This window comes from Syngnathus acus, chromosome 24, assembly GCF_901709675.1.
Source record: "Syngnathus acus chromosome 24, fSynAcu1.2, whole genome shotgun sequence".
NCBI lineage: Eukaryota > Metazoa > Chordata > Actinopteri > Syngnathiformes > Syngnathidae > Syngnathus > Syngnathus acus.
In genome coordinates, this window is record NC_051108.1 from 4,270,248 (window position 1) to 4,291,449 (window position 21,202).

The window sequence follows — 21,202 nt, forward strand, 5'->3', positions numbered from 1 at the left end:
TGAGACGTTCATACATTTATGTATTTGGGTTGACATTCATAACGGCCCTCCGAAGGAAACTGACTACGACTTTTCCTTTATGTAAACCACAGGTGTCAAACTCAAGGCCCGGGGGCCAGATACGGCCCACCACATCATTTTATGTGGCCCGCGAAGACAAATTGTGCATCAAATTCGTGTGTCATTACTAGAATTGCAAATTGTCTTCACTTTTAATAATATCTTTTAAATTTTTGACCAGTTTTTACTCATCTGATTTGAAAATGAGTTATTTGTCAGTTTGTTTTGTAGCTTTTACTGTATATAATATGAGGTGCTCATACATTTATTTGGGTTGACAGTCATAATGGCCCTCCGAAAGAAGCTATGACTTGCGGCCCGCCAAAAAAATGAGTTTGACACCCCTGATTGTAAACCATAAACCATGTTCAGAGGTAATTTGATGATTCGCCAATTTACACGTGTATTTCTCCCAGGTCTGCCTGTTCTGTATCAGCAATGCTAAATCACTGTTGTGGGGGGGAAAAAGAACAAACACACACCGACAAACTTTCGCTGGGTTCAAATTCTGGCTGCGGCTACCTCAGTCGTCCAGAAAATCAATAGGCAGATTTTGCAGTATTGAACCAAAGTATCTCTGAAGATTTATGCTTGTGCTGAACACTGACAAGGAAGCCGTATCGATCAATCTTTACATTGTCCTTGGCTTTTTGAAATACAGGGTCGAATATTTTAATTATTAAATTTGAGAGTGTTCCGAACTTCCTTAATTGCCTTTTCTCTGCGTTATTAAGTTAGAGTTATGGACATGAAGCATTGGTGATTTTATTATCATGGAGTTCACCGTTTTGCTATTTCTTGAGTGGCAGCATTGGTGCACAAACAATGCTCCCTTGGAGGCTTTTTCTGAGTGAGAGGCAAATGCAATGAGTCACAAGGTCTTTCTTCGCTCCAAATGGCATTATTTGCTGTCCAGGCAGAAGCCTGCTGGAAAATGGCCAGCGCAAGTTAAGGCAAAGCAATCTTTTTCCCTTGAAATGTGGATAATTGCATCATCTGTATCTCAAGATGTTGCAAACACGCTCACTATCATTTTTTTTTTGCAGTTCATATGGAAGCATACAACAATTGGGTGACTGTGAAGCACAAACATAAAAAAAAAAAGGAAGCACACAGAATGTCGTGTGCAACCCGTATTGATTTACAAAATGTCGGTGCGGAAAAGGTCACGAGGCTTTTTGGACAGAATTATTGACCGCAAGTGACATCATACGCAGAAAATGTGAATGTGCAGATTTGCAAGAGATCTGGGAAAATGACAATGCAGGAAGTGGAACTAGTTTTTTTTTTTTTCTCCCTCTCTCTTGATACAGTAACCGAGAGAGAGAGATTGTCAAAGAGCCGGACAAGGGATGGTGAGATCGAAAACCCGGTTGTCATGTTCTTGGCCACTTGCCCTGGTGCCTGCCTTAATCGAATCAATACAAGTCAAACATAATCTGTTACGATCTGTCACTGTATTTCTAATAATTCTCTCTAATCTTCTTCCAATAGGAAATATAGTATTTTTTATCTTGATGGGTTTCTCTGATGATCCCTGCCTCCCAAAAGCCTTTTTTGCCTCCTTGACAATGGAGCTTTGTCATGGTGGGAGTCAATAATAGGCAGATTAAGTCAACTCTTAAATTGCACTCAGAGATACAGCAGGTTCTCGCTTTCATATCCTCTCTCTGATGGTGTGTCATGGAGGAAAATAACTTTTCCCCCCGTGAACCATCAAGAGCTTAATCCTTGGTGAATGCATTTGCAATGTGTACATATTTTATGTGCATAAATACATATGTTAGGAGAGAGACAATCTGGAAAAGTGTGAAAAATGTATTTTCTAATCTTGACATTTATTACTTTTTTGTTGAAAATCCAAAAGTGACTTTATCTCTTTCGGTGTCTTGTGAAGGCTCAGGTGCTTGGAGTTTATAGTGCTGGGAATTGAGGATTTAAAGACTATTTGTGGAAATGAGATGGCACCCTATTGCGTGTTTGTGTGAAAGTGACTGACGACTCAGTGTGTGTCCCGTAGCTCAATTTCACATATCTGTCATGAAAGGACTCATCAACAGCTGTCTTGTTTATCACTCGGGAAAGTAAATACAGGAAAGTGGCTTAATAAAAAGACAGAAATGCAGCTATTAAGGAAAGTGCTAAAGGAGAAATCAAGTCGAAAAATTTCAGCCTTACAATGTGATAAAAATTACGCTCTCTCACTAGTCTAAAAATGACGGACTGGTTAAAGTTGCATTTGTGGAAAAAAGCAGCAAAGTCCTCCGATTTTTAGCCACTTTGTTACTTGTGATGTCATTGTCAGTCAACATGTGTTTACCGTATTTTCCACACTATAAAGCGCACCTAAAAACCTCAAATTTTCTCAAAAGCCGACAGTGCGCCTTATAATCCGGTGCGCCTTATATATGGACCAATATGGATTTGTGGATGAGGACTAACTTATTAAAGTAAGTTTTCCATGTTTACTTTGTGTTGTGTGATATTAACATTTGAGCAACGTTGCGTTATTGATATATTGTTATTGTTTTCACTCTTTCGAGTGTTACTATATTGTGATTGCATTAACGTTTGAGCAACGTTGAGTTATTTATTCTATGCGCCTTATAATCCGCTGCGCCTTATATATGAACAAAATTTTAAAATGGAAGGTGCGCCTTATAATCCAGTGCGCCTTATAGTGCGGAAAATACGGTAATTGCATATTGAATCGCAATCTGAATATTGAGAAAAAAATATCATTTTTAGATTATTTTCAAAAACTGTTAACACCTTAGCATGTATCGTCATGGTCTATAGGAGCTTTTCTATGAATCTACTCTCACACTCAAGCTGAATTTAAACCAATTGGCTGGCCTGCAGAGAACACCACAATGGGCTCTTTGTAAAAACAATCATGTCGTGGCACTGTGGCACCAAGAAGAAAGCGAGGAGGAAGAAAGGGTTGGAGATTAGAAGGAGAAAGCGGGTGATGGTTAGAGACTGACAGAAAGGCAACACGTCATTTGGAATTCACAGTCGGTGTTTGGGCGTGCTGAGCTACATTTGTGTCTGATCTTGCTTTGAATTCTTAACACTTGAGTTGTACTTACTCCCAGACTCGTTTCTTCTCTTACTCGATGCATTTTCAAGTTCATCTCCTAGGCAATGTTTTACTTTTAAGATGTTCTAGTAAGAATAGGTCCAGTGGTGCTTTGAGATATGAGTTGAATTCGTTCCATAACCACGCTTATAACTCAAGACTCGTAACTAAAACCGTACCAGCCTATAAAATTGTGTATTTTAATGAATAGCAAAAAATAGCACTCAATTATGAACAATTGTGAACAATTTTAGGATTTGTCAAAGTGCTGAGTTGAGTTTTCTGCCATCTCTTGTCTGTCCCAATAAATTGATTGATGACTCCTATCTTGAAAAAAAAACCACGAGTCGAGTCACTCATATCTCAAGGCACCACTTTGGTCCACACTCGGCATGTCATGATACTTAAAAGTTTTGTTACAGTTCTAACGGTATTGGATTCATGTCTAACTATACCAACGAGAGCATCCCTCAGAGGGGTGACTGTCAAAGAAGCAACGGATGCGATTCTTTTTTTCCCCCTCACTGAATTTTTTTCATTTGAATCTATGAAATATACATGAGCGAGGCAAAGGCTAAGGCCACGAGACCGCATGGCTGCATTGCATTAAGGTTTGTCCTACTTGAGCAGTTATTACTCGTTGCGGTTGTCATAAAATCAGAATTTTCCGATTACGTGCATTCCTGCAAACTATTACCCCTCCCACAACGGATGTATTTGACTTTGATTGACAGGGATGATGTCCCTGAACAGTTTTTGGATCATGTTGGGACTGTCAGTGCCAGTGTACTGTGGCGGAAGAATTTGTTGGAGACTCTGGAAGCTAGCACAGGTTTGCGCGAGACGCTAACGGGTAGAAATAAAGAGCTCTCGTGCTAGCGACGCATCCTTGTGTGTATCCAGGCCTGGTTTTGAGCAAATACAAGTTCCAAAAAAGGTTTTCTGTGTTCACATTTTAGTGGGTTGGTACATCTTTGTATTCAAGTCAAATGTGAAAGCACCTGGTGTGTTGTAATTATTAATGACCTCTGTCCGTTATGATTCCGTCACCTCATAAAAGTTCACTATTTTGCATGCAAGGTTTTTAGAATGTTTTGCACAACCATCAATTAAAGGGGGGTGGGATAGTACAAATAAAAGCACATTTTAAAACAGAACCAGGAAGTAAAGTAAAAAAACACATTGTCACTACCGTATTTTCCGGACTATAAGGCGCACCTAAAAACCTCAAATTTTCTCAAAAGCCGACAGTGTGCCTTATAGTCCGGTGCGCCTTATATATGGACTAAATTCCTAAATTTAAACTGGCCCGAAGCATTGTGTCATGAAATCAATCATAAGTGGCCCGCTGAAAACTATGAATCATGAATCAAAAAGACTATGGATCATTGTAATGCAAGTCACAAGGTCTTTCATACTCCTTTAGCTAAAAAGATATTCTGAAAATTCATCCATCCTTTGGTGAAAAATAATCAAAAAAATCACATTATTGAAACATAATGCCAGCCTTTTTCTCCTAAGAAAAAAAAGAAAATATCGATAATAACCGAAGCCTCTTAAACATCCTGTGTCAGGGACTGTCATGTCGGAGTTTGATCAGATCAGAATATTGTAGCGCGAGGAAAAGGGAGTTCAAGTGACGGCATAAATCAATAATGAGCTTACAGCAAAAAAATATGCTGCTGTCATTTGAACCAAGTTGGGAGCGCTGCTATTTAGAACAGACGAGCCTTGTCTGTTTCTGCTGTGTAGCGCATTAAAAGGCACTGAAGCTTACAGCAGCTCACAAAGACTTGCCGCTGATTAATCGAATACTGCTGTTTATTTCATGTGGGCAATTAGTGTCAGGCTGTTAATAACAGGAGCACGAAACAAGAAAAGTGTAGCTTATTTGTTCTTCCATTAGAATTATTATTACTGTCAATTATTTTTTTAATGAGAACAGCTGAGTACAGTAATAAGACTGGATATTATTTTTGCTTGCTTCTGTTTGTGTGTGGTAAAATTCCATAACTACAACTGACCGCTAAGCTAAATGCTAATAATGTTGCTAAAGTTAATGCAGCTGTGATTGGCAATACAAGAAATCTCAGGCTTTGTTTTAATAAACATAATTCACAGCAGTAATGGAAATGTTACACTAATCATTGCAAATTACTGACTAAATTACTTCTTTTATCTCAAAATGGCTGCTGGTTTTAAGCAATTAGACATAAAGACTACAATCAACCGTTTAATTTGCACTCGCAAAAGCTGTAAGATAAAGTGAAGAAGGTAGAGGAGATAATGAAAAAAGCATAAGAGCGGATCAAGAACGTAGGTAGGATTAGCATTCAACATTCAAGTTTATTTCTTGGAATTATGTGTATTATTTTAACTCTCTGCTGACGAACAACAGGCTAAGAGATTCATAGTGTATAATAAGTGAAATATTTTATGAATTCTTTTTTTCCCCATAATGTATAGTGTGATATTAAATTTTTAAGCAGGCGGCTTATTTGATAATGACCTGATAATTGCAAAGCCGACGGTAGAGGCTCCAGGCCTTATGAGACCTTTAGAACCACCTTAATTTAAAAAAGGACACGCCTCTAACCTTTTCCTTCCACGTCATTATAAGACAACATTGGCTTGACGTCTTCCATTAGATGCCATCATGGAGTGACATTTTCTCTCACGTCTTGTCAGCGCCAGCTTTTAGCGCACATGAGAAATTGACAGGTTAGCAGACTTGGACATAAGAAGTCTATTGTTAGCATAAATTCCAAATGTAATTAATTTTAATTTCGAAAACCAAATTTGAGGTACTCTATTATTTATATACCGTATTTTCCGCACTATAAGGCGCACCTAAAAACCTCAAATTTTCTCAAGTGCGCTTTATAATCCGGTGCGCCTTATATATGGACCAATATAGATTCGTGGTTGAGGACTAATTTATTAAAGTAAGCTTTACGTGTTTATTTTGTGTGTTGTGTGATATTAACGTTTGAGCAACGTTGAGTTATCGATATATCGTTATTGTTTTCACTATTTCGAGTGTTACTATATTGTGATTGCATTAACGTTTGAGCAACGTTATTTATTCTATGCGCCTTATAATCCGGTGCGCCTTATATATGGACAAAGTTTTAAAATGGGCCATTCATTGAAGGTGCGCCTTATAATCCGGTGCGCCTTATAGTGCGAAAGATACGGTAATCACTTTCCCATATTTAGGAGCTTGGGGGTTAACGACGTATCAATTTAAATTCTTGCCATCCTGGTTGCACATCTTTTTTTTTACCTGGATGCCACTACCCACAACTCCCTCCATCCTTTTTCTCTCTCTCTCTCATACACACACACACGCCCACACTTATCTGTCATCTTTGAAAAGCAGATGGCTGCTTTCCGGCACCACATGGCCAACACTCAGGAGATGTGGGGAGTTCTTTAAGTAGAAAATTACTTTCAATCTGCTGTGGAAACCGCAGAACCGCCATCCCCCCCCTTCGCTTAATTCAGTCCCACTTTCGGGCCCCCAACAACAACTGATAAATGCGGCACTAGGTTTACATTTCCAGTCTCTTCATCTACTGTGGTTTATTATGTAAATAGGTTACACCTAATTAACATGTCAAACACAACACAAGGTCATTACGTGAGATTATTAAAACACTCAACTGCCTGAGAAATTCCTGCTCTCAATTTCTGCCCCCCCCCTTCCCTAAATAAATTTCTATGGAGAGTCACATTCAAGATTCAAAATGGGAGTCAGTCTGTGAATGGTATAAGAATACAAAATAGTAGAAGAAGAGCCTTTTAAATGGGGGTTGATTATTTTAGTAGTCTTTTTATGGATTACCTATATGAGCTCATTTAGTTGTGATGGGCTGCAATAGATTAGATGAGATCACCTTTAAATCAACATTTTCTCTTTGGAATTAAGTATAACGTGGGAAAGCACTATCAAACTGTTGACATCAATTATTCATCAACTTTGTAAGTAATGTTTTAAAATCATAAAAGTCTAATCAGATATCTGATTGTGTTAAGATTAAATTTGATTATGCTTGAGGGATTTATGAATGATTATTTTTCAGGCAGACAATTTGACAATTCATTTCAAATGATATGACCTAGTAAGCAATGTTATGGCTGAAATCTGCGGTACTTACGATGTGGAGCATGATGTAGTCACCCAGCCGCGGGGCACTGTCGATGCGAACGAGGATGCCATCTTTGATGGTGGTGCTAAAACCGACGGCCAGCCGGTCTGTCCGCGTGCTGGGCCTTTCGTTATTAGGCCACGTGTATGTGATCAGACCTCCTCCTTTGCCGAAGATGTAGGTGGTGCCAGCTGTGGAAACATGTGGAATATGATCAGCTCAAGCTTGCACTGGAATATCATTTTTTAAAGCGTCAAAATGGTTGCCTACTGGAGTGTGTCAGAAAATTTGAATATTGTGATAAAGTTCTTTATTTTCTGTAATGCAATTAAAAAACAAAAAATAAATTAATAAAATATTTCAGTTGATTTGTAATGAATCCAGAATGTATGACATTTTTGTTTTTTTAATTGCATTACAGAAAATAAAATCACAATATTCTAATTTTCTGAGACAGTCATATATGCAAACAAAAAAAGAAAACATTTTTAAAAGCTCTTGAGCTGACCGATGGGATCTTTGCATCAATGCTTTTATTGCACATCATTCTCAGAGTTTCACTCCTTTCCAAGTCACCTAAACATCTGCTTTGGCCTTGTGATGGCTGCCCAGCTGTTTCACTTTACCTCCCCATGAAGCAGCCAGCAATGTGTGCTCCGTTGTCCCTAACACCCCGGAGACTACACAAACATATGGAGGAGGGCAAGTAAGACAGAGTTGAGGCTCTACCCACCAGATGACTGTCTGTTTGTCTACAGACACACAAACAGGTCAGAATTTTGCAAACCTCAGGAGAAATGCAAATGGAAAGCTCATGTTATAACAAAATTATTTTGGTATCAATCCAATACCGATTAAATCTCGATTTCTGTGTATAAATAGCGCATTTCCTGAATGGCGAAGCATCTTGCCGAAAACAATAATGCTGCTAGAACACAGGTGTCAAACTCAAGGCCCGGGGGCCAGATACGGCCCGCCACATCATTTTATGTGGCCCGCGAAGACAAATTGTGCATCAAATCCGTGTGTCATTACTAGAATTGCAAATTGTCTTCACTTTTAATAATATCTCTTCTTTTTTAAATATTTGACCAGTTTTTACTCGTCTGATTTGAAAACGAGTTATTTGTCAGTTTGTTTTGTAGCTTTTACTGTATATAATATGAGGTTGACAGTCATAATGGCCCTCCCAAAGAAGCTATGACTACAATCTGGCCCACGAAAAAAAGTTTGACACCCCTGTGCTAGAAGGACAACAGCTCACAGCCTGCAGCCACATTGGAACGGATGTGGCCCTCACTTTTCCTGTCGCCTCAGATTTCTTCTTGCCAAAAAGAGTTGGGATGCGATTCTCTCGCAAACTTCCCAATCACATCTAGCGCACTTTTTTTTTTTTTCTGGAGGGGAAGACGATGATGACGAGCGTCAAAGATACAAGCACCCCGGGGAGCCAATTATCACATTGAAGAGATTTACTCAGTATTTCTGGAGGACAATGTATGAAGGTCTGAAACACACACACACACACACACACACACACACACACACACACACACACACACACACACACAGGAAGCCCGCACACAAACTAGTGATGCAGACAGGCGTATGGCGGCACAAATGCACATTGTGACGCTCAAGCATGAAAAGTGTGCACACCCACATGATGCCCTCTCACATACAATCAGTGAGGCTGATTACGTCCGCAGATAAGAAGACGGTGAACCCGAGAGCTACAAAATCTAGCACGTTTGTCTCCTGCTGGGCCCACGCCTCAGCAGCTATTTTCCACTGAACTGCATCATTTTCAGGCATTCATTGACTACATTACACTTTGCTCACATGTAAAGCACGGGTTTCAAAGTTAAGGCCCGTGGACCAGATCCGGCCCGCCAGATCATTCAAGCAAATTATATGTCAACTTGAATGATTCTTGCTAAATTCTGTCCTGAAATATTTGTCATGTGTAATAAACAAAACATTTTATTGTAACTTGAACAATGATTGAACAAATTGTTATCCTTGACATCTAATTTCAAAGCTATCATATTTTTGTGTGAGGGGAAACAAAGTGGCCCGAGACAAAAAGAAGTTCGACACCACTGATGTGAAGCTTTTATGAGTTGCATTTATATTTATGGAAAAAAGAAATCCACCTCAAATATTTTTTTTCTACATTCAGCAACTTGAAAAAAATGATGCTACACAACAAGGTTTTTCTTTTTTTGCTATCACCCAAAATAATTGGTATCGGTCGACCGGCTGTCTGTGTAGGGCCGTGATTCATTGTATCTGTGCTTTGCCTCCATTTAGAGACACTTACTGTAGGAGGAAAGCTTCTGTCAAAGTCATGGCCTCTATTTTCCAAGTGGACCCATGAGGCATGGAAGACCAGACTTAAGGTCAGGACACCTGTCTGCAGAACAGAACCATGTCCTGTCTTTTAAGACCTTCTGTGACACAATTCAACTTACATAGGAGAGTGAGAAAAGAATGAAAGTAGCAGACACAGAGATGAATGATGGACACTTCATTTTTATGGACACTTCCTTTTTATGAACAAAATATAAAACCTTGCCTGGCTGAACCAATGGAAATTTGAAATTCTATGAAGTTCAATGATTCCTCATTGGCGACAATAATGACCATGCGTGTAAGCAAATTTTTTTCAATGCTATCGGTCAGCAGCCAAAAGAGGCGAGCAGATGCTACATTTGCGAAAAGCGGCTAATTACACGAGTCCAGCCCTCACAATCAAACTGTAATAAAGCCTTCTGCTGTTTGGAAGCAGCTGGTAGTGTTGATAGCCATCGACAAAGTCTGCATGGAGAAAGGCTGTGTTGTTGGACTGTCTATTATAGTACCGTATTTTCCGCACTATAAGGCGCACCTAAAAACCTCCAATTTTCTCAAAAGCCGACAGTGCGCCTTATAATCAGGTGCGCCTTATATATGGACCAATATTGAGCCACTACAGCAGGCGTGTCCAAAGTCCGGCCCGCGGGCCAAATGTATATATCTTATATATGGACAAAGTTTTGAAATGGGCCATTCATTGAAGGTGCGCCTTATAATCCGGTGCGCCTTATAGGGCGGAAAATACGGTACATATATTTATGTAATGTGTTTATGGATGTGTAAAAAAATAATTTCCCCTTTTCACCAAGCAAGCATTAAAAACACAGCAGGTAAATTGTCTGATTGAGGCCATATACAATCATTACCTCTGACGCAAACACGCATGTTTTCCCCCCTCATACTCGCTTCGGCTTCCAGCGTGTTCACACCCCAGGGGATAAAAAATGAACACAATTAAGATCGGATGTGGTCAAATTCTGTAAGCTCTGCAAAGATATCTAAAAAGCAAGTGTGATCCTCCTGTCACGCTCCATTCGCGGGCGATTATCAGGCTTGTTGTCCTCGGCGCAATAAACAATAAAGAACAGTTGACAGAGGAGAAGAAAATACAAGATAGTGAGGGGTGTAATCACTAGGAATCATCTCCATTTTACAACCTCCTATTTCATAATTCATATTTCCAACTGTTGCCTCTCCCTTCAGGGATAGGGTGAGGGACGGTTGAGTGGCTTTCGCTCAGTGTGTTTGTGTTTATGTGTGTGTGTGTGTGTGCAGTATACACATTCACAAACTATATACTGTATAGACTTATGTATGTGTGACTTTCTGATGTCACTACTCGTTGCGGGCAAATGTTCCATCACTCATTACTGGCATGTGGTAAAAAAAAAATAAAAAATAAATAAATAAAAGTATTTGATGGATGAAGGGCTCGGTGCTATTACTAGTGTCTTTGGAAAGCAGGAAACAGGAAAGCCTTGAATGATTTACACTGGCTATTTTTTTCAATATAGCAAAGACACATGGAATAGATTGAAACAAAGGAAAAACAAATAAGTGTGAAAAATTGAACAGCCAGGAGTGAAGAAAGAGTCACTTTCATTGTTTTTTTGTTTGTTTTTTCCTCTCGCAAATTTACCCTTGAGATATACCATGGATGTACCACAGGATGTCAGACTTATTATTTGAGCCCAGCACAAAAAAAAAAATCTGCCAATGGAGGTTTAGTTGCAAAAGTACATAGACAACTTAACTCATCCTGGTAATTTGTGAGTTTTAACAGTCTAATGAAGTCAGTGGTTTGAAAAGTAGAAGGAATGACAAAGAGGATTTAGGTCGGGAAGGAAAGAAGGGTTGATGCTGTGATGCATGCAGCATTCGAGGATAGAGTAACAACCCCGTCTGCTGCTGCGGCGGTCGAATTTTTGGCTAGCGATAACGGGGATAAAAAGAAAGTGAAAAGCGCTCAAGTGAAAGAAGAGCATAGACAAACAAAAGCAGCAAAGGCAGGCCAATGTCATCTTGAGATGGCGAAATGACACCATTTGTAGAGCTTGGCAATCCCTTAAACCTGATTGACAATTCTTTCCATCTCCAGAATATACATTTTGTTGATTTTCATTTTCCAAAATTTCGAACAAAGGTTTCTCCCCTGAATTTCTATCTTTCATAATGCATGAGAATGTGAGCGAGAGTGTGTGAGGCATATCACTTGAGGGACAGATCATCCAAAACCCTGCAGAGGATTAAGCCAAGCAGATCCCCCAAAAGAATAAAGCATTCAAAGATGGCTCAGACTGGAAGCGTATTTTATAATTGAATCTTCCCTTGAGGATGGCGGAATTCTCTTTTCATTCTTTGTTTGTCTTTGCAATGACCGAAAAGCCTAGTAAAAGATCCTATCCCAAGATCTACCAAAACCAAGCATGATATAATACCTAATTTGTAAAGTTTTTGAAGCAATCCAGTCCAACTAGGCTTTGCAGTACTGGGAGGTGACAATATAGAAAGAATTTTGTTCTCCAATTGAGACAGATAGTATTGCAGAGTAATTTTTCAGTACATGTCAACAAACCGCAGTGGCAAATGGATTTTGACATTTGCCTCAGATTGGCTGTGCGCAGAATGTAATGAGCCGCAAAAGATTGACTCTTTGTCAGACTGACTGTCATATTTCTACCAAGCAGCCCTCTCAAGCATTTTCTGGACGGGGTAGTTAACTTGTGTTCATTTCAAGACACAGTACCTTTGAGGCTCTCCCCAACTTACCATATTTTCCGCACTATAAGGGGCACCTAAAAACTTCCAATTTTCTCAAAAGCCGACAGTGCGCCTTATAATCAGGTGCACCTTATATATGGACCAATATTGAGCACTACAGCAGGCATGTCCATTTTAAAATGGGCCATTCATTGAAGGTACGCCTTATAATCCGTAAATACGCACTTATAGTGCGGAAAATACGGTAAATTGTTTTCATTTGATTCATTCATATTTTTGGAGAAATTAAAAGAAAAATTTCACATAACACTTTGAAATGAACTGAACTCAACTGCTCGAACATGAATCACATTTAATATGCAGTCTGCAGCGTCCTTTCAGTTTCTTTTTATGGATGCAATGAAAAATATATTAATAATCACCTGTAATTTCCTTATGGAGTCAGCAGGAGACTTTACGAACAAGCTTTTACAGTGGCACTCAGACCTGCAGCTGGCTATTTACGTCCAGACTAAAACATACAGAGACTCGAGAAACTATTGAGAAAGTAGCAAAGCACCATTTTTTTGTGCCCACCTTGTTTGATTGCAACTTTTTAGTTTTGGGCTGGTTTCATGTATCTATTGATCTAAAAGACCAACTTAGCTGAAGTTGGGAAGGCTCGGTGGAATTTAGAGGGTACTGGCATGGAACAAGCCGGCCACTCGATGTCTTAGCTTAATTAAGGGCAAAAGCAAAAACGTGTGAGAGAGATTTACTGATACTCACGGGAGGTTGAATCAAGCACTTACCCCGTTACATTCGAGATAGTGCTTTAAAAGACAAGGAAACTTTTAAGTGAATAAACTAGCTGGATTTAACAAATCATATCCTGAGGGAATACTTTAGCAGCCTCCAATAAGTACAATTTCATGATAGTGAAAAAGCAGATTTTTGTTGAATAAAAACTTGTGGTCAGTGGAAGAATTATAAAGATGGTTACAATTTGAATAATACTGCGGGGCTAATAAATAAATACAACAAATTAATAAAACAGTCTAAGTAAACCTAGAATCTACCAAGTACCTTTACGGCTTATTTCTTTTCACCTTTCCCTATTGGCCTTTTTTCTTAACTCAATTTCTTCTAGAATATCTATCTCCATTCCAGCCGTACCAGCCAGCTCCGGTTGCTCCCTTTGAAGATGTACTTAGCTCCACTGACGAGAAATGTAAAGCAAGTGATGGCAGCTTTCAACAGCTCATGAAAGGGAAAAGAAATCTTCCTCTCTGTGCGAGTGAAATGGATTGGAAGGGTAGGTGGTGGGGGGTGGGGGGGGGTGTTGCAGGGCTATGGGCGGTGAGGACAAGGACTCTAGGCAGAAGCTTACTTCAATCCCTCAGCTGCACTTAGCGTACATTTGAGCTCACACAATACGTGAAAATGAGTAAAATGTAATGAACGTACAAACAGTCGCCATGGTTTCATCATGCACATGCAGTATTCTTCCAACAAATGTCCAGAAAATGTTTTCCTCAGACACCATGCGATTGAATCTAACTGTTCAATTCATAAAATTAAATACCGTAAAAAAACAATTCTCAAATTTTGAACCCTGAATCACAAATTTTAGCTGGTGCGGTTTATAGTCCAGTGCGGTTTATAGTCGGAAAATTACGGTAATTACTGTTGTGGAGACAATTAGAGACACATGAGCTAGCTAGGTACCTATCAAGCTAATAGAAAGGCAAGCTCAAGTTCTGGAACCATTGATAGTCTAGACAGGAGTTTTTGTTGTATCAAAAAGAAGACTTCAATACATGGGCAGCGCCAAATACCACAATCGCACCACAGGGTCCCGTTTTACTGCAGTGTTGGATTATGAATACTGATGAAGATTTGTTTTCCTCTGCTCATACAGACAATCAATAAGAGCACATATCTGCGATAAATAGGACTGGAATTAGTTGTCTGGCTTTGTAATGCACAACACTCCCTTCATGAGATGAGAACATAGTATGATTTCCACGAAAAGCAAGACGTAAAAATGATTTTATTCCATGAAGAGTGTCAGGGAAGTGACAGAAATGACTGGAGGGCATACTCCATTTTACAAAAACAGAATATACGGTGTACAGCTCAAGAACTAGCCGACCTGACAAGCAGTTGTAAGAAATGATAATGAGAAATCATCCAACATGTCTTGAGATGAAACATTTTATTCTGTCGAAAAATTAGATTGTTTTGATCAAGCGAAACTTTTATTTTGTTGTCAAGTGTTTCTTCTTTAATCATGCAAGAAAAGGGAAGTAATAAATTTTTTATATAATGCACAGATTAGGAATGTTTTACAATAAATTACTTTTAAATATTTATTCACATCAGTGAGGTTTTGCTCCTTTTGTATTAACCAAACAGTTTATTTTTGCTGGGAAAGCATTATGGTTTTTTTTTGGGCAGCATCATTTCTTATAAGATAAATAGTATTTTTATGCATTCAAATATTTCTCCTTCAAAAGTTCAGTTCTTATAATTAAAGAGCAAACATTCACTTAAGGCTCCTTAAAATGCAACTTATTAGATTTTGAACCTCAGTGCCACAGAGTAGGGTTACTAATTGTTATTGTTGATTGCACTAAGCCTCCAATTATCCCAAACATACATTCTGATCCAATTAAAAATGGCAGGTTGAAGTTTACACACTGGGTGGCTCTGTGACCGAGTTGTGGCTACAAGTGTTGCTTCCTCTGCACACCTCACACAATCGTCATTTTGACACTCCTTGACTTCCATTAAAAAAAAAAAGAAAATCACGATTATTCAGCCAGAACACATCACAACAACACTCATATTTCTCCTGAGACTGGGATAAATGGATCATTCTCACACTACCAATGAATCAATAAAACATTAGGCTGAAGAAAAAAGTGAATCCCACAAGAACAGCGGCAGACAGCGAAAGGGTTGGGAAACCTAAAAAGGCTCCTCCCCTTTGTGTAGTCTGAGTGTTTACTAGCCTGACTTCTAACAAACAAAGCAGCAAAACGTGACTCAAAAATATTTACCTAGCCTTGCTACTATCAATAAAAAATCTGATAACGGGAGCCAAAGCTGCATAAAGTGCTCAAAGTAAATTAAGCGGTGTGAACTTGACACAGCTACCTCAAGGTCCTGAAAGTTAAACTATTTGCTTGCTTGCTTCTTCTTGCAGGAATAACAGATCGATGCTTGTTGATGGTGTGATTGAGGCAACTTCCCTCTACAAATATTTCCACTGAGCAAATTTCCCACTTCGCATTAAGTACAACCTAACCTTTAGTTCTTGAGAAGACAATTTTGAAATAAATAAAAAAAACAACAACACACATATACTAGCGATTCAGATTTTGCTGCTTATTATAGTACCGTAATTTCCGGACTATAAGGCGCACCAAAAAACCTAAAATTTTCTCAAAAGCCGACAGTGCACCTTATAGTCCGGTGCGCCTTATATATGGACCAAATTCCTAAATTTAAACTGGCCCGAAGCACTGTGTCATGAAATCAATCATAAGTGGCCCGCTGAAGACTATGAATCATGAATCAAAAAGACTATGGATCATTATTTTGTGATTATAAAGTAATGTGTTGCATCTGAAGTTGAAATAAAAAAGATAAAATGGAGAATGATTTGATTTGGATTAAAAATCTGACATGATGCATTAATGGTGCGCCTTATAGTCCGGTGCGCCTTATAGTCCGGAAAATACGGTAACCAAAATGTAGCGAAAGCATTCAGCTTTTATTTTCTGTGGCCAGCTCATTCAAGAAGTGATTGGAAAAGAGGAAAAATAGGTGAGTCAACTGCCAATGAAGTTTTGAAGTGAAATATAGCTGAGAGAGGAACTGCCCAACTAGATCTGGAAATGAAAAAGATAGATAGTCGGGTAGCGGTGACAAAATGGGTTGTAAAAACGCATTGGGAATCTCAGAACAGAGTAAAGAGGAGTGACTTATGAAGCACCAAGTATTACTTGTCAAAAGTCACACTTTCCTCTCCAGGGACACAAATTCCTGTTCTTTCCTAAAGGCCAATAGCACTCCACCTTGCCAATTATGTCCTTTCGCTAGGAGCTATCTCCCCGTCCCTGACCTTTTTCACGCCATCCCCAACCGGCTAGACTCCAAGCCGCCACTTTCTCGCACACTATCCATTGCAGTATTGACAGCACAAAGACAAAGGGGGGAGGGGGGGTTGTTGATTTTTAATCACATCACACCATGGAAGAGATTGTTATCTGTGTGGGAGTCTTGGATGCACCCAATTACCGTATTTTCTGGACTATAAACCGATATCTTTTGCACAAGCATTTATATTCCAGTGCGGATGATGATTTTTATGATATTGTATGATTTGTGCTAAAACATAAAAACTAAACTAAACGGGATTTTAGCCAAATTTTAGCTGGTGCGTCTTATATTTGGGTGCGGTTTATAGTCGAGAAATTACGGTAGATTGTGCAGCTGTACTTAATATTATGAGAGGTTAAAATTTGTGATTAGTTAATGGTTTCAATTTGAATGAAAACTACTTGGCAATTTTGTTGTTGTTGCACATTTCACAAAAAAAAAAAAAAAAGACCACATTTCTGGATAATCCATGTGTTGACTGAAAATGCTGCTTAGCTGTGAGTTTCCACGTCCATTTGCAAAACGTGAACTGGTCAGGCTTTTTCAGGCTTCAGTGCTTCCTGATGGGCCGATTTAGCAGAGCTCCATAACCCAATCAAATTACAGATAATTAAAACCAGAAACCCATTTAAAATCCAGAGGGTGGTTGAAAAGCATTAATGTGAGAAATCAAGCAGATGGCTCTAAAATATTCAGATAATCCACACACAATATGCACTTTCTACATTTTGCTCCTCTCATCTCGCTCGTCTCAATAGTATTATTTTTACATGCACGATGTAGGCGTGATTAAATATTTGTGAGCTCTCTAAATACTTCACATGCTTTACAAAGCTAATGGAAATCACGCCGCTGTCTGAATCAGACCTTCAACTTTAAATTGAATGTCTCTACTCTATTTGAGAGCCACGGGAGGATGAAGAACACGTGACGGGCCCTTTATCTTCTTGCTCATGAGGTTCTAACCAGAGGACCCGCAGTTGCTTCTAATGCCACTGATCTGCATCGTATTCATTAACGCTGGTATATGTGAGCCTGGCGTGCTCGGGTGCATGTGGTTCAACATGTCGCTGAGTGGCCACTCGATCGGAAAAAAAGCTAAGTGGTTAAAAGGCCACTTTGAGATTAAAGTTTGACTGCACTGTCTGGATATTTATTTATTTTTTTACTTCAATGTTAGACTATTTCTGTTTCCCCAAGGAAGACTTTACTAGCTCTCAGACAATATCATATTTTCTGACCTTGTTAACAAGTGAAGGCGCTTGTGCGATCTCACACGTTTTGTGTATTCCTAAGGATGTTGTACAGGTTATAGTATATACCGTATTTTCCGCACTATAAGGTGCACCGGATTACAAGGCACCTTTAATGAATGGCCCATTTTAAAACTTTGTCCATATATAACGCGCACCGGATTATAAGGCGCACCTTCAATAAATGGCCCATTTTAAAACTTTGTCCATATATAAGATATATACATTTGGCCCGCGGGCCGGACTTTGGACACGCCTGGTGTAGTGGCTCAATATTGGTCCATATATAAGGCGCACCTGATTATAAGGCGCATTGTCGGCTTTTGAGAAAATTTGAGGTTTTTAGGTGCGCCTTATGGTGCGGAAAATACGGTATAATAATAAAAATAATAGCCAGTTTTTCTCTTCAAACTTGAAAAGCACAAACTGTAAGCCACACCACACTGAATAATTTGCAACAATACCGGACAAGAAATCCCAATTGTGTTGACTTCTTAGCATAATGTGACAGTAAGGACACGCATTTTATTCAAGAGCAAAAAGACGACATCAAGACAAAAAGGACCTTTTGCTGCAAAGCGTACACTATGGGCTATTAAACAATACTATAGTGCCTACAGCTAATAGCTAGACCGATAGATCATTTATTCATCCCGTGAGGACAATACACAGCAGGTAAGGTGACATCATTTCTTTTATAGCTGTGAGTCATTAAAAGTTGCAATCGTGAATCTACTCAGCCAGTGAGTGACCAGATATGTCTGGTACTACTGTACTATATAATAATAATAATAATAAATATAATAATAAGAACAATATTAATGATAATAATATTTTCCTTCCTTATTCGTTCTCATTCTGATATTGAACAAGAACAAAATGTGTAAAGCACAGATGAACACACGGCTATTGTGCCTCTTCACTTAATCAACAACCACCATAAGATTCAATGCAGCACTTTGGTATTGATTTGGCTCTCCTCTGTGGTCAATGGTGACTCGAATAATAAGGTCTGTTTCCACATCAGTTCCACTGTTAAAGGTCAGGGAAGATGTTTTTTGTCACATTGAATCATTCATTGTAAAGTGTCATGAACAATTACTGATGGCTTGCATTGGTGCAGATTTGTGGAATTCTTGGTAGTTGATAAAACAGAGCCACTGCCACCAAATAAATTTGACATTTGCAAATTGGGCTGATGCTGCCTGGAATGGCACTGATATGCACATTATGGAAAGTCATTGGGGGTGAATATTTCCTTGGCTCTCCAAGACTCTGATAAGCTCTTCTCCGGCCACACAACAGGGGGGGCGGGGTTCATTTCTGCTGTGTCCCGCATGTCTTCTCACAATCCAGGCCAAATGGGCCTGTTTCACTCTAACGCTGTCACGAATGGCGCTCAATCCATTTCAAGCCTGCGGCTTGCCATTAAAACAGCTAGCGAAAAAGGAGCTTGGCCGTAGAGTTTAATATGGAGAAACTCAAAACAAGAGCCTTAGATGTATAAAGAAGGAAAACAAAGTGAGCAGTGGCTATTTATAAAGATGAATGGATTCAGCGGTTGTGGAATTAACGAGAGCAACAAACCGCCGCGCGTGGGAATCATTGTTTAGATTACATTCAGGTAACACATGGCTGAATACTCGCTTATGGAGCGAGCTAAGCCCGTCTCGCTCATATGCGGCTTTCGCAATCTTCACCTTTCTTCTGCCAAGCTCTTTTCATGTTAGTCCAACGAGATGAATCAGAGGAAACGGTGATTCGAGGCAGTCAGTTGGAGCAACACAATGGTGAGTTATCACTTGGTAGTTGGACAACAATAACTCAAAGAGGAAGTACCGTATTTTCCGGACTATTAGGCGCACCTAAAAACCTAACATTTTCTCAAAAGCCGACAGTGCACCTTATAATCCGGTGCGCCTTATATGTGGACCAAATTCCTAAATTTAAACTGGCCCGAAGCATTGTGTCATAAAATCAATCATAAGTGGCCCGCTGAAGCCTATGAATCATGAATAAATAAAACTATGGATCATTATTTTGTGATTAGAAAGTAATTTGTTGTGTCTGAAGTTGAAATAAAAAAGATGGAATGGAGAATGATTTGATTTGGATTAAAAATCTGACATGATGCAACCTGGCCTGTTTACTGCAGTCACAAACACCAATATCACCCTTCTTATTCATACAACAATAACAACAATAAAACAAACTTAATACATCTAATAAAAAATTCATTCAACTTTCATAAAATTGTTAATTTGTTATTATTTTAATCTTTAACTTTAACTTTTAAAGTTTACTGATCTATCTGACTGTTTTGTTTTGTACTTATTAAAGTAACCTTTACATGTTTATTTTGTGTGTTATTAACATTATTGATATATTTAAAATGGGCCAGTCATTGAAGGTGCGCCTTATAGTCCGGAAAATACGGTACTGTTCAATACTGGACCGTATTAAGGAATTTTTATCTGATATATTTTAATGCTTGTGACGGCATCATCCAGTTCATTGCACGGGAAACTAGCGCTGAGTAATTTTATGAAGGACACGAGGAGTGAGTGAGTCACATTTGGGGCAGATGTAGCAGCTACTGGATGTTTGCGTCAACTGCGATGATACAAAGTCACACTATTCCAGAACCAATCTCTCAAGGAGATTACCAGTGCAAATATATACACACACACACACAAAAAAAATAACTCATCTTGTCTTAGTAACGACACATCAAACACATCATCCGCAAATTCAAACCGCACTAATCTGATTTTCTGTTCAAAACACTTAGACACACAGTCAGCATTTTTGGAGATTATAATTTGGCACAATATCAATTTTGCAATTAATACGTTGGCCTGGTTTTGATTTTTTTTTTTTTTTATAAATCAAATCAATCTGACTCTCACCCATTGTGCAACACACACACCAATATTTATAAATAAACAACATAAGGAGCTTCCAATCAATCTCAGGCAGATATGGTGCTTGCACTTGGATCCTATTAGTGAAGATAATTTACTCACTGCTTTTAAAACCTCTTTCTGGCATTTAAACCACAAATGGAACACTTGATGGAAAGAAGAACTGTAATAGAAATTGAGATTGGATTGGATCGTGTCTGTTTTTGATCTGGTTGTCGTCATCGAAGAAATAGCATCCTTCCAGTGCTGTTCTGTTCATTTTTAACGACAAATTCAAGTCCATCATTTGTGATCAAACTGCTGCTAAAGCAACATTTGTGCCATTTACAAGCTTGCACTTTCCTAAAACACACCGCAAGCCACTTCCCTCTTTCTCCCAATCAATAACTCTTATCGGTAAATTCAACGGTGCCAATGAGGTTTTCCAAGAATATTTTATTCTTTCCAATCCTCACAAGGTTATCCATTCGTGGACCCGTTCAAAATTGCTTCAGAGTCACCCCC

General features: G+C 38.9%; 1 protein-coding gene across 12 annotated transcripts in view; it reads right to left on the reverse strand.

The window, feature by feature from the left end:
- LOC119118176 (neurexin-3b) overlaps positions 1–21,202 on the reverse strand; it is a 146,864-nt gene that overhangs the window by 39,532 nt on the left and 86,130 nt on the right. For all 12 annotated transcript variants that reach the window (XM_037244991.1, XM_037244990.1, XM_037244987.1 and 9 more), the window contains one exon: positions 7,303–7,484. In XM_037244991.1, coding sequence (XP_037100886.1) covers positions 7,303–7,484 — 182 coding nt within the window. The remainder of the gene's footprint in view (positions 1–7,302; positions 7,485–21,202) is intronic.